We start from the raw sequence: 13992 nt of genomic DNA, 5'->3' as shown, positions 1-13992 counted from the left end.
TTATTTCAAAGAAATTACTCGGAATGTTCAGAGTGAAATTAATACCAGGAATGCTAGTAAGCTAATCCAAAAGATTTTTGTGCCTATTTGAGTCTTTTGGGTATAGATTTTGTTACAGTAAGCTTGAGCTATGATTTAAGTTAAGTTGTCATGTTTGACATACAGTGATTCACAGTTTAAATGATGCAGTCGTTATAACGAAAACTAACTGGTCTGAAGGTCTCTTTATTTATTTGGCAAAAAAACAACTTAATGAAATTAAGTTAGTCAAGAGCCTTCTAAAAAAGTGTAAATTACTTTTTGTCCTAAATATGCCTTACTTAGTTAGCAATAAAGAATTAATTAAATTATATGCAATATTAAAATCACAACCTCCTTACTGACATAATTTCAATAAGTTGTTTTTTGCCAAATAAAGAAAGAGACATTCAGACTAGTTCTACCACTGAAAGATATTATTATTAATAAATGGTTTTCTTCTTTCACGGGGTGTTACTAAAAAAAAGAGAAAAGTTTTACTGACAGTACGCATTCCACGCCATCAGAAACCAAACACTTCTCATATAGGTCAAGTCAAGGCAAGTCCTGAAATATCCGTTTTGTTTCCTTCGTGGGAAAAACGGTATTTGTTCGAGAAGATTTTCTTAAATGATGCTCACGTATATTGTAGTAATTTTTGTCACTAAATTGCTGGTCCTCTTGTGATAGCTGTCACCTATCACATTCACAGACAAAGTGACTGATCTATTACATCAAACCTATGAATTAAAATTTTATGAACCCAAGCAGGCATATTAAAGCTGTTATACTTATAGAGTTTCTGAGTGACTCTTAGAGCATAGTTAGAAGCTACGTAATTTCTAGTGGTGTAGAATATGATTATTAGATCAAAATAATTTACAATATTACTCTGTATTTTATTTATCTATTATCAACACAATAATTCACTTCTCTTACAACTCAAATCGTTACACTATTTCCTACAAAAATTCGGTAAAACAATTAATCTTTGGACTTGCGCAGTGATGTTTTCTTTTTCATACACGACGGCAAATACGCTTGGGTCAGTGGAAATTAGTTGGCTGTGCAATAAATAAATAGCATGTCGAGTCGTTTTAAGGTGTATGATATAACTACACAAGGTTATGCAAATTAAATAGAAAAGGTTCCAGAAAACTATACTGGATATTTCGACTATTAAAAAAGATAATGAATAACCTGTATATAATTCACATAACTTCTGTCTTACTTTTTACGTTCCTACATAACAATTTATATGACTAACTAAGAAAAGCAAATACACAAATCTTCCTCTTCAAAAATATATCCACTTTGGCATATTTGGTGGTATGTAATTTTGGACGGATTTTTATTGTAGACTCGACTTATTTTGATACTTCTTTTCATATCACACGACAAAATTGCATCTTATTATTTGACAAAATCCGGCGTCGATCCGGAGGGAAATATGCCCCGCGTTATTTGCTAGTTTGAATAATAAACGCGAAGGTAAAAACCGCGTCAATGGAAAAATGCCTGCAAACACGTTATTGTCGGTATTCGTCGGGGATTTTGCGAGAATAACTATTAAATCGGGATTTCGGGGGGACGTTTTTCGGTTCCGCGAACCTCGTACGAATAAACGTATCGGATTTGGTACGGCTGTTTGCCATTCTGGCCTGACAAAAAATTGCCCGGGAAGCAAATATAACGATTCGAAATGAAAAAACGAAGGTTTGCCAGTTCTTTATTATAATTCACGAAAGGAACAAAAATTGCCTTTCGAAACCATTTTAAGATAACTTTAACATTGTATAATCACGTCTTATCTTCATTAAAAGGTTTACTGTTTCTTTTAAAAAATAATTAAGTAATTCTTAAGATGCAAACTAATTTATCTCTGTCTCCGTCAAACTGGCCGCTTGATCTTAGTAGTCGTCCCCATCCGAGCGGAAATTTTATTTTCTCTGTCACCTGTCAAACTGACAGTTTCGGGTTTTTTTCGAAAGCAGACTTGCTGTTTTTTATGTTTTCACGTTTCGTGTGTTGTGTGGTGTCAATTTGGACCATTTTGGTGTTTGAGGATGCCGTTGGCGGTATATTTTTTATTTTTCTTTACATAGAATCTACAGTTAGCGTTATTTCCATTGCGTAGTCCTGGTTCCTATTGTAATAGATAAAAACCCTATACTTTTTCATAAAATCCACTCTCCACTAGTGAATATATTCGTACTGTTTTGCAAAAATGTATAGTATAATACACCGTTATCCTCTCGAATCTATGTGCTCATTAGTTTACTGCGCAAGTTGTTGCTCAACTTCGGACGGGTCCCGGGTTTGATCCTCTCCGGTCGCTTAAAGAAAAAAGATGATTCATCATCCAAGAGACTTTTTGCCGATGAGCAAACGTACCTAAAATCAACAGACGAACCGGCGATTCCAGAAAAATAAAATGAAGTTGGGACCAAAATTTTTTTTATGGGAATTTTCATGTAAAAACGAAAAAAAGCTAGATCGCCCATAGCTATTCTACTGAACGAATGAACGTATTTTTTTTATAGGAAGAAAAAGCTTACGGAGATATTAATTAGTTATTCGTTTGTTCGCTTTCGGGCGCTCGGTGGTGGTTTAAGGTGGCGTTAGGGGGCACGGTCAATATATTATTTGAAACCATAGGCAAAATGTATATTCGCCCCGGTCAGATTTATCGTTCTCTAAAGCTTAAATTACATACGCGGAAGTCGCGCTAATGGAAATTTATGACTGGCACGTTATTTTGCGTGCGGTTTTCCCAACGTTGATCGGTTTCTGTTGTTGATTACGATTTGATTCCGTCGACAAATTGAAAACGTCCTGTGTATTTATAACTGCGTTCGCGCAATCATGGTTGCGCTCGTACGTAGGGTTTAAGGTAAATTAAGGTAAATTGGGCTATTAAGGGCGTATACAAAACTTTAAGCTGTTAGTGTTGTCCAAACAAAAATTGAATTTTGGATTGCTTTATTTAAATTAAGCCTCGAATATTAGAATCCTGAAACTACTTAATCATTTATTGAAGATATATAGAAACAAGATATTTTTTAAAAAATGCTTCGAATATGCAACTAATTATCAAAATATAAAATTAGAGGTGTGAACATTTATAAAGTTATAAATATTTTAATATAATATTAGATACTTAATTAATTAATTTAATTTAAAAAAACATGTTATTAAAAAAAAGTAAACAACTAAATGTACCGGCATTAATTTGAATTTTATTAATTAATTTAATATTTTTTATTAATTGTTTGAAATTTATTAGTTTATATAACCTATGCAGTTAAATTGAAACTATAAAATAAATTTTTAAAAATAATAAGTAACAAAAAAGCTTACCCTTTTATAAAATGCTTGTTTAATTAATAATAAATTTACAATAACTTACTTACAATTACTGAAAAATATCGATTCAATATCTCGAAATTATAAATTTCGAACTATACAGTGTGATATCGATGTTGTTGCCTCCGATACTGTATGAGCTAAGGTCGATTAAATTAGAGAAAAGAAAGTTGCCTACTTTGATGTCCACTTAACATTTCTGTACAGTGTGTCCCATTTTTATGGTTTTGCTGTGTACCTCCATTATTAACAAAGCTAGTGTATTGCCGCTTTCATGACTCATGCTTTCTTATGAAATAAAAGGTGGCACAAACAGTAGATATCTTTGATTTTTGTATACAGGGTGATTGAGAAAATGTTGCATTTTTAGACTCCCTTTGTAAAGCGATTGTAAGTTTACTTATCTAAAAGGTGAAAACGGTCTGGATAGAGTTTTTTATGAAGGCCCCAGCGGCGTAGTCAGCTTTCGACTGAAAAACCCAAAGATTAATGTACAAACTAACCTTGTGTTTTCTAAGACTATGCTTTTCAATAACAATTTTTTAAATACTTTTAAATATCTTTATTTTTTTTTATATATATTAGTATGCCCGGGGAAAACGGAGAACCTTGTATCAAAAAATCCAAGATAGCTATTATATTTCTGTTTGTGTCATCTTTCATTTCAACTCAAGCGGCCTTGACTCAGAAAAGCCGCAACGCGGGAGCTATTTTTATCAATTACGCCATAAGACCATCAAAAATCCGAAACACCATATAGTGTTGCTAAACTCCTGTTTTTTCGCACTTTATAAAATACCCAAGCTGCAATTTTCATAACTTGATCTCTTCTAAAGAGTTTAAAAGTTAAGAAATTCATTTGCCTTCACTTTCAAGACGAATAAATCAACCATGGAAAAATTAGAGAACAGTAATATTGCGGCAGTTCAAAGTTTGGCGAACTCCAATTCAAGATTACTAAATAACGTGAAAGAAATAACCAAACATTAACAAAAAGGCTCGTATACGATCTCACGGACGAACAATGTGCGAGCGTGCGAAACCCATGGGGCCCTCTTGATCCAACACGGGGGGGTGGGAAAGTGGACAGTCGGCGGAGCGTGAACGAAACAGTTCGGGTAACACTGTGTTTCTCAGATAGATACAGGGTGCGCCAGAAATCGTAAACGGGATATCATTCCTTAATATTTTTATTTCAAATTTAAGAACATATTTTTGGTTTTACTCACTTTGGTGACGTAATTATTTTGATGATAATAGGAGACATAATATAAATCTTCGGAGTACCAACAAATTTAATTTATAACCTTAAAAACGAGTCAGCCGATTTTAGCTTCCTCAGACATCAATTCGTATCATCTTGTTCATTGTTTATTATAATTTTGATTTTGCTCACTCATTTTAATGGTCTATTATGCAAAAAGTTTTATACATTCACTAAGTCACGTAAATAATGTTTTTCAAAAATGCGCTAATGTCAATTATCAATTAATTATAATTTTATAAATTTAATTTCATTTTGTAATAATTAATTTGATTTTATTAACTTATATTTTGTGCATTAATAAAGTATTTTTAAAAGGTAAAATAATACTAAAATATTAACAAAAAAACGGATAAAACATTTTTTTATTTAGAAATGGTTTATATTTATTTAATATTTTTATGAAATGCACTTTCAAATATTAAAAAAAAAAATTATATGGCATTATTTTGGAACTGTAAATATTATAAGTAATACCAATGTTGCCATCGTGACGTGTCACGTGACCAGAATTGACAAATGTCAAAATATCGGTGGCCGGAAATGTCCGAAGTGAATTTTCTACACCTTTGATCGGTACATTAATTGGGTATTTTAGAAAAAAATATTTACTGTACTCAATTTCAATTCTCTTGTCATGTAAATACTGATATAGACTTAATTTTTTCAATTATTTTTGGAATAAATTGTTGCCTTTGTTATGAACTCGATGGTACCTTCACTGGTAACGTCTAAAGTTATTGAAAAAATGGTGAAGTAAAATCGTGAATCGTTGGGCGTTAATTTTTTTTGACGTCCGTGTAACAGAAGCACCTGAAAGCCCCAGATATGCGTGTATTGTACCGCCATTGCATCGAAAGACACTCGCACACATACGGGGCACCTTCGAACTTCCGGCCTTGAGGGGCAGCGATCCGCGACAGGTGGCTGCCGCGGGGGAATCATATTCGTTTGATAGCCGAATACGCGGTGTATAGGGCACGAAGAAGGACCCCCCTTGAGTGATTTTCAGTTTAGTATGAAACGACTCGCCGGGCTTGTACGGGGATGTGAGGCCGAATGGACGTTAGAAATTTCGGCGGGAAAATCGCGGGTTACGTGATATGATGAAGTAAATGCAAAATTTGGTGTGTGTGGTGTCAGTCGAGGGTCGAGATGTGGATTTTAGTCGCAGTTTTACTGGTGGGAATCGCGGATTGTGGTCGGGCCATCCAGAGATACGGTGTGTGTGAAATTTAAACTTGTTAAAATAGTAATCAAAGTAATTTTTAATAAAATCAAAAGTTAATAATAAAATAACAATAAACAGTAACTTTTCTGGAGACAGTCATACGAACTTTATCAAGTTATATAATCAAGTTAGAAAAATCTTCAATAGCACTGAGCCTGCATCCTTAGTATTAAGTTTGTAGTAATGATGCAGAAACGAAATTAAATATATATTTTTTAATATTCAGTATCATTTAATCAATCAATCAATATAATTCAATATCCGCTCCGTTTTGCCAAATTGAAGTAGTAATTTAAATCGCGTTTATCAAACTTTTTTGCATAGTCTACTGTTAATGTAATAACTAATATTATTGTCATGTATTTTACCGATTTGTATTTTCATTTAACTTAATATGTTTTTTATACAATTTAAACAAAATCGTTTGCAACAGGTAGTTTATTTGTTTAGAGTTTTCGTGAATTTGTCAAAGCACTTAAATTAAAATTAAAATACTAATTAATGAAATGTCAATTCGTTTTCACCGTTGCGTTTTCATTTTACTGCAATGTACAAAAATGAAGTTTAAAGTTGCTAACCTAATTTAATAAATCAAGGTTCGTTCAAACGTTCATTTCATTGCAGTCAGGTATCTTTCTGTGAAGGGAGTGGTTGTGATATATTTTGTAAGGTTCAGAATTTTTTACCTATAATACCTATGAATATTTTTATTGCTTAAGTTTAATTAATAAATATTTTTGAATTACAAATTCTTGTGTTGCATATGGTAAAATAACTGTATATATGTACATATACCTGTATATTTTAAGTTCTTTTGAAAAATCTTTTTTCAAAGTTAGAAGGACTTTATAATTTCCACGTATGCCTAAGATTTTCAAAAAACTGAGATTATTATCAATTTTTTAAAATTCTAATGAAATTGGTAAATTTTCTTTAAGTTCTTACTTCCATTTTCTTCTGCTATAGGCTGTTTGTATCCAATTTCGGCAGTCTATTAGTTTTAAATCATCCCTCCATCTCATTGGTGGTCTTCCTCTGGGTTTTCAAAATTCGTATGGCCTCCAAACAAGGACTGATTTTTGCCATTTGTTAGTTTTTCTCCTGGCAACATGTCCTGCGTATTCCCATTTCAGTCTTAGGGTTTTGTGCACTACGTCGGTTATCCTTGTTCTTTGTCTTATCTCTGTATTTGCCCTCTTATCTGGGTAAATAATTTCGAATATATCGGTAAATTAATAATCTACCAACGAGAACACATAATTCTTCTATTTATACAAGGTAACTAGTTCACAAAAATGTCGTAGTAATTTAAAAATACAACTTTTTTTACAGTATTTCATTTTCATTTCATTAGATAATATATTTCACACAAAATTCACTCCTAAAAGAAAACTTCGAACAACTTGTACAAATTTTAATTGTCACCCAGTACAAACAAACAAGAGGAAAATGAGGTACATTGCTAACCGTTTTTTCTATTATAAAATTTGTTTCACTTTTCTTCCATGCCATTACCATTCCAATTTATATCAAGTTTAGATGGGGTTTATTGTATGTGGCCGATATTCCGCCTTTCCGCTGGCACCTTATGATCTATTGCGGCACATTCCCAAGTATTCACTCCCCCATCAGATTCAGCCCTCGTAACACAACCGACACTTGTCATTATTCGCGAGGCCTATCTTGAGCATATGGTGTTTGAGGCTGCAGAGGCCGGTGTACAAATTGATAAGGTGTCGGTCGTGCGTTCCCTCTTAGGACATTACTGTTTTCCAATGGGCCCCTGAAAATCTCAGCCAGGCTATCCAGGCTATGGATATCGAAAATATCGACTGTGGATCTATTGTTGGGATCTCTGCTCCTTTCGTCGCTATGAGGTTGACTTTTTCGTTACTTTTTTAGTTTCACTTAACTGTCTCTTGTCCCATATCAATATTTCTTCATTACGGTACCCTAATATGCTTTTTTCGCTTCTGCTTGAATTATGTTGCAATATGTCCCAAGACCAATTGATACTTCAACCATTTCGTGCTCCCCATAAATATCAACTCGACGCCATGCCTTTTGGAGCCTGTCATAAGGTGAATTTTGATTAATATTACACAGCATCCAATCGGGGTCGTTGCCAGCTGTGACTTCCCATGCAGTTGGTAAATATCATAGTAGATCATTCACTTTTTCAGTCTCGTCCTTTGACACCACTCTTATTTTTCAAACGGCTGTCACAAAAAACCGAATAAAATTTCGGCGCACGGCCGCGGAAATCCGATTTCCTTGCCCGATATAAATTCCCATTTTTACTGACGATTTGGCCACCTCGTGCCCGGGAAACTTTAAAAATCGCATTTTGCTCGCGAATAACCGGCTAAACGTTTTTCGCGCCAGAACGTAAAAGCGATACACCTAAAAGTTTTCTCGAATAACGACGCCGATCCCGCCGTAATTACGTACCAAGAATTAGTTATATCCCCCTTAAGTTAACGTGCAAAAGTTAAAAACCATTAAACTCGTTGAGGGCGGAGCGAAGAATTATATATTTTCTCTAGGTTGTAAAACGACGGCGGCGAAGAACTGTATTAACTGCTCTCGAACTTTGAAATTGCCCAACTTCGCCGCGGGTTTTATTAGACGAACGGCTATGTAGGGTTAGGAATCCCGATCGCGCGTTATACGTCTAACGTAATGCGAATAGCGTTAGCGCCATAATTACGGTAACATTTGACTTTTTTTTTCTTGGGTTACAGCCGGTACGAAAACGAGGGACATGTACGCCCACGTGGGCACTATTGCCGAACTTCCTTGCCGAGTGGACAGGAAGCAGTGCGGCAACCTGCACAGCGTCAAATGGTACAAGGACACGTCCAGGATCTACGTGCTGAGTCACGCGGGGAGCATAAAACGGCCCGAAGGGGATGCGAAAGAAAGGTGAGATTATTGTTATATTGAAACGGAAATAACCACTTAAAAATGTTCAGGTTCGGGGGACTTTCGTTAACAAGTCTACTAAACTTTTTCCTAAGGTCACCCCCTTAATTTAGGTGGCCCATTTTTTTCTTACCCGCAGTCTAAAATAGGAACCTGGAGGATTGTTGTCGGCAAGAGTTGCTCCAGAAATCTACTTTTATACTTTTCACGTTTGTTGCGACTCACATATTATGGATTAATCCAATCCAATGAGTGCTGCAAAATAAATGTATGCTTTAATCTGGCGAATGTTAGCGAGCGCGTCAGTGATATTCAATAAATGATCACTTGGGTACAAAGAAATCTAGAATAAAATAACGTCGAACATTTTGCTGCAAGAATTAAAATTTTTGTAATCAAGTTGCAGTATTCGTAGATCAGTTGCATATTTCTCCTTTGGCATTTTACTATCTTATAATTTCCTTTATTTCAATTCTTCTACTTTTAAGAGGCTGATTCTGTTGAAGAAAGTCAAGGATTGAACGAAAGTGTTGAGAATAAGTATTCAACAAAGGACTATAAATGGACAGACTACAAAATTATTAAGTTTTGTTGGAACGTCTCTCCTTATTTTTGTTTTCCCAAACGTTGTCGCCAAAATATTGTGTTATTGTTGCTATTACTCTCCAATGAAATTTGCATAACCCATATTATCCCAAGCATAAAAAAATAAAAAAAATACTTTTTTGCTCCGAAATTATTTATTTTGTTGCACTTAAGAGTACATTACATGTGACAAAAAAAATAAAAACTCGAAATATGCAAAAAAATATTGGTGCGTAAACGAACCACTGGGAAAAAACGTTAAATAATGATTTGGGGTACATAAGATGTAATTTATACATAAATATACAAGAGAAAGTTCAAATTCGACAGAAAATAACTAAAAGTAAATTGTTTTCCAACTAGAACCTGACTTGAAAAACGCATAATATTTTATGGTGCGTGAGCGCACCACTGGTAACACCCGGTTTCATTTTTGATATTTTACAAAACATGAAGTATGTAAATGCACATTACACTTATTACAAACGTAAATTGTGTGACTGTTGTAGAATCTACATATCCTTCGGGCTTTATTAGCATGAACAATCATGAGGTGACCTTCATTATCATAACGTACTTCATCTATAGCAGGTGCAAGATTTCTTTGAGTAATTGTTTTCAATCATTTCGTTATCAAAAAACATAAAAAATATTTCAAGCGGAGTTCTTCCAGAAAGCCTATTTTTTAATTCCTCACATGGTCTAAATTCATCGGATATAGGTGTGTGAGTGTACTCAATCCGAGGTTTCTTTCATTTGACAGTAGACGCAAGCTTGTCGTTTGCAGAAAACATACGTCTTCTTTTAAATTCCAGGGTTTCATCATCTGATGAGTCCCATTGAGTAGTTGATGAATTACAGGACTGTCGAATGACAGCTGTATTATTCGGTCTATGTAACTCGAAAGGTCCAACTATATCAGTTGGTTCCCCAAACTCTTGTAGATTTATGTTATCGTAAATATCTTCTTCGTCACTTAAGGTTTCCACGTCGGGTGGAATATAGACCGCGTCAATATGTTCTGTAAATATTTTTTCACGTTATTTTTAGCATAAATTTACAAGGAATGGAATGCTACAATACATAAGAATACGTAAGTCCAAAGAATACTTACGACTTTCATGTTATTGTCCTCATCCATCACGATCTCCTCCATAGCTGCCTCTAATTCCTTTTGAGTCAAATGCCTCGGAACTGCCTTATTTAACGAACTGCACTAGGCACAAAATAATACTAAAGAACACGCTATTGCTACATGCGCAGACTTGTCTAGACTTCCAAAAACAAAGTTTTGTTTCACAGATAAAACCAGTGGTGCATTCACGCACCAGTAAGTATTTTCAAAAAGAAAGCATAATCAATATAGTATTTCCAATGTTTGTTTTCTGCGATGTAATCGTCGTGCTATAGACTTAACAAAAATATCCAAAATATTTTTTTGCCGCTTTTGTTAACTTTTGAAGTCATATATAAGATCTTTCCTTTACAGATAAATTAGCGATTTATACGGTTTTAATAATAAAATTTCTAAATGGATGTGCAAAAATATTTCCTGGATGTGACAAAAAAATCATAGAATAGGTGGTGCATTAACGCACCACTGGGACAAAATGGGTAATGTCTCTTTCCCATAAAAAAACTTTGCAAATTCATGTGTCAAAAAATAGGCAAAAAGGTCCTACCGAACTATCACAGTTTCATTGAATTTATAGTTAAATAAGTAGCTTGAGGCAAAAATAAATTACTGAACAAATGACATAAATATATTCTGTGTTTTTACTTTAAGTTCCAGATTATCCAACAGCTTCAATCAAAAATTCCCTTTACATTTGAGAATAGACATTCTATAGATGTAAGGTTACTTTTTTATCTGCGGCTCCATAGACTAAATTTCAGTAGAGCATTCGAATCGCCATTTTGACGTTGCAACCGAAGATGTTCCTCAGCCCGTCCACAGAATTGTGTTGTTACGTAGTTATTCCGATATTAGGGGTAATGGCGTCCTTATACAAAAAACATTGGGGATATGTTGAAATTAAGGCGGCAATCTAGTATATAGTTTTGGCTATATATGCCTTCCTGCATTGTGCGAACAATTGTTGATCATTTTACAAGGTTTTTGGTAGGAGAAATGTTAAGCTACTCTGGTGGTAAAATTTTGGAAGGCTTCCGTTTTTTTCATATAAGTCTCATGTTTACTTTGATATTGCTAAGAAATATCATTCGGGTTGTATCATTTGAGTCTTCAATATTAGAGGAAAAGCTTACGCGTTCCAAAACCAATCTCAACACAAAAACCTACCTACCATTATTTAAGAGAACTGCAGCAATTGGGTTATCGGTCTCTGCAGTAGACCGAATTAAAATTACATGGAATGTACTTAATAATGCTTCGTGCAAAACACTGACTTTCTACGATAAAATTGATTTCATCGCAACATATTGGACCATTTTCCACAAACCACAGACCACAAAACCTGTTAACTGAATGCTTCATATCGTTCAGGTAGAATGGGTCGGAAATACTTCCTTACCGCCAGGTTTGTGTACTGTCAGCAGCGCCACCATCGGAGAATAAATTCGCGAATAAAATCGGAAACTCTATTAACAGCGATATGTCGAAGTTCGGAACAGCCGAATTGGGTCGCCTCCGTCGTCGTCGCGAACCCTTCATTCTAATTCAAGACATTGGCTCGCCTGCAAATATTTATTAGAAAACGCTGTCTTTGTCTGTCGACGCTCCCACATTTTCCGATTCAACGCATCCGTAAAAGTTTTTCCCGAGTCCGGGCACTCGATTTTATTCCCTTTTATTTTATTTCCGGCGAGTGTAAAGTGGAAATTAAATATTTTTTGGGATTCCGAGGACCATAGAGTGAGGACCGTTTAGATCAGCGCGAAGAAGTGAAATATTTGCCCGTTTTTTATAATATTATCTAGACTAATAAAATAGTTAGTTTTGGTGATGGTAAAATTATTATGGTAATCACTTTAGTCGGTTCATTGTCATGTTAACGAGAATACATTAAAAGGAACAAATAAAAAAATATTTGTTCCTTTTAAATTTTATTATTTATTTACATAAACTTTCTCAACAGACCAAATACTGTTCCTAATAAAATTTTTAAAGGAACATTAATTAATATTAAGTAAGTCCACTATCATCTTTGACAATATTATAGAATAGCATGACATCATATAAGAAGCGAGTTAGAAAGATAATACCGGTCTACAAAATTAAACTTTTTGACAGACGTTTTTATTTTGAAAACTGATTCTATATAATTTTGGTAGGCTGATTTCAAAAATTCTATGCAGTTATTTGTATCACGTAAGGTTTTTTTGCAAATGTTTTGAGAAAAAAAAACGATTTATCTAAAATAAATTACTTTTTTATTAAGTAAAAAAGTGGAATCCTTGTTAAAAAAAGTGAAAAAAAAAATTACTAATACTTTTTTGAGTGAAATCTTCATCTTTTTGCCAGAAAGCTGCATTGCCCGGACATTTCGCTGTGTATTTTTAAGGGTACATCCCGTTTTAACATCCAGGCGTAGCCCGCCATCATAGTTCTTCTCCATCTGCCTTGGTATTGCGGTTCCATTGCCTTAAGGTCCTGATGAAACTTCTCTCCCTGTTCTTCGTTAACTGCTCCAAGATTTCCAGGAAAACAGTTCAAGTGTGATAACAGGAAATTCACTTTCAAACTCATATTACAACCTAGAAGATGAAAGTGCTGTAATATATTTTGAACACTACTTTCGTAGTTTTCGTCCTTAGAGTTGCCACGCAACTTATGAGTTACTTTTTTAAATGAAAGCCAGACGTTGTTCTCGACATTGGTCATTGTGTTTTGAAAATCATTGTCTTTGCATAAGCCAAGTTTGTTTTGAAAAAGAAGGAGTAAATATTATGGGGTCAACTAAGCTATCTTTTACTACATTTTTGCTATCAGGTGTAAGGCTTGTTCTAAAGGCTCATTTTATCTGAGTCCAATATCTATCTCTTGCCCGACTTTGTATAACCCCCTGTTATCCTAGAAACATGCCCAGCACTTTAAGGTCACCACAAAGCACCCACAAAGATGTTCTTGTAAATTTATTTTCTTCAAAAGAAGTCCTAAATTTTCATTCGTTTCTTTCAAATTTACCGAAATATTGATATAACTCTTTTTCCCGATCCCGGTAACAGCTTGATGTGACGCCAGGTGCCAGTAAATGCTTGTCACGAAGTCTGGACCCTAACAATTCGGATGCATCGTCTGGAAGGTGCAAATCTCTAATTAAATCATTTAATTCGCTAAACACTTCGAGTTCTCTAAAATCTGGTGTGAAATCTGAGTCATCTGGGTCGAAATTAGATTCCTTTGATTCTGACGAAATTACGTTTTCTAGTTCTTTTAGGGCGGTAGGTACATCTGATCTATGAGGTACTGGTTGAATAGCAGAGTCGAGATTGGGACACACAATTTGTTTCTTATTTTTTCTATTGAATCCTTAAGCATTACACGAACAAAAGTAATAATCATCACTCTGATCCATAGGCTTTCGCCATATCATAGGAACACCAAAGCTTAAACATTTCTTCTTACCTTTTTGGAAGTTTC

At 34.5% G+C, this 13992-nt stretch overlaps 1 protein-coding gene across 6 annotated transcripts in view; it reads left to right on the top strand.

The window, feature by feature from the left end:
- The window catches only part of LOC132697708 (hemicentin-1), a 405569-nt gene that overhangs the window by 188822 nt on the left and 202755 nt on the right, over positions 1-13992 (top strand). For 4 of the 6 annotated variants that reach the window (XM_060663291.1, XM_060663292.1, XM_060663293.1 and 1 more), the window contains exons 1-2: positions 1983-2096; positions 8624-8804. In XM_060663291.1, the coding sequence (XP_060519274.1) occupies positions 2027-2096; positions 8624-8804 (251 nt within the window). In that variant the 5' untranslated portion in view covers positions 1983-2026. Of the gene's footprint in view, positions 1-1982; positions 2097-5530; positions 5871-8623; positions 8805-13992 lie in introns of those variants that run through there. The other 2 variants (XM_060663289.1, XM_060663290.1) reach the window with 2 other exon arrangements.

The sequence above is a fragment of the Cylas formicarius genome, unplaced genomic scaffold (genome assembly GCF_029955315.1).
Source record: "Cylas formicarius isolate icCylForm1 unplaced genomic scaffold, icCylForm1.1 PGA_scaffold_2__14_contigs__length_35257938, whole genome shotgun sequence".
NCBI lineage: Eukaryota > Metazoa > Arthropoda > Insecta > Coleoptera > Brentidae > Cylas > Cylas formicarius.
Note: the sequence above shows the minus strand (reverse complement) of the source record. Positions and strands in the feature narration are given on the sequence as shown.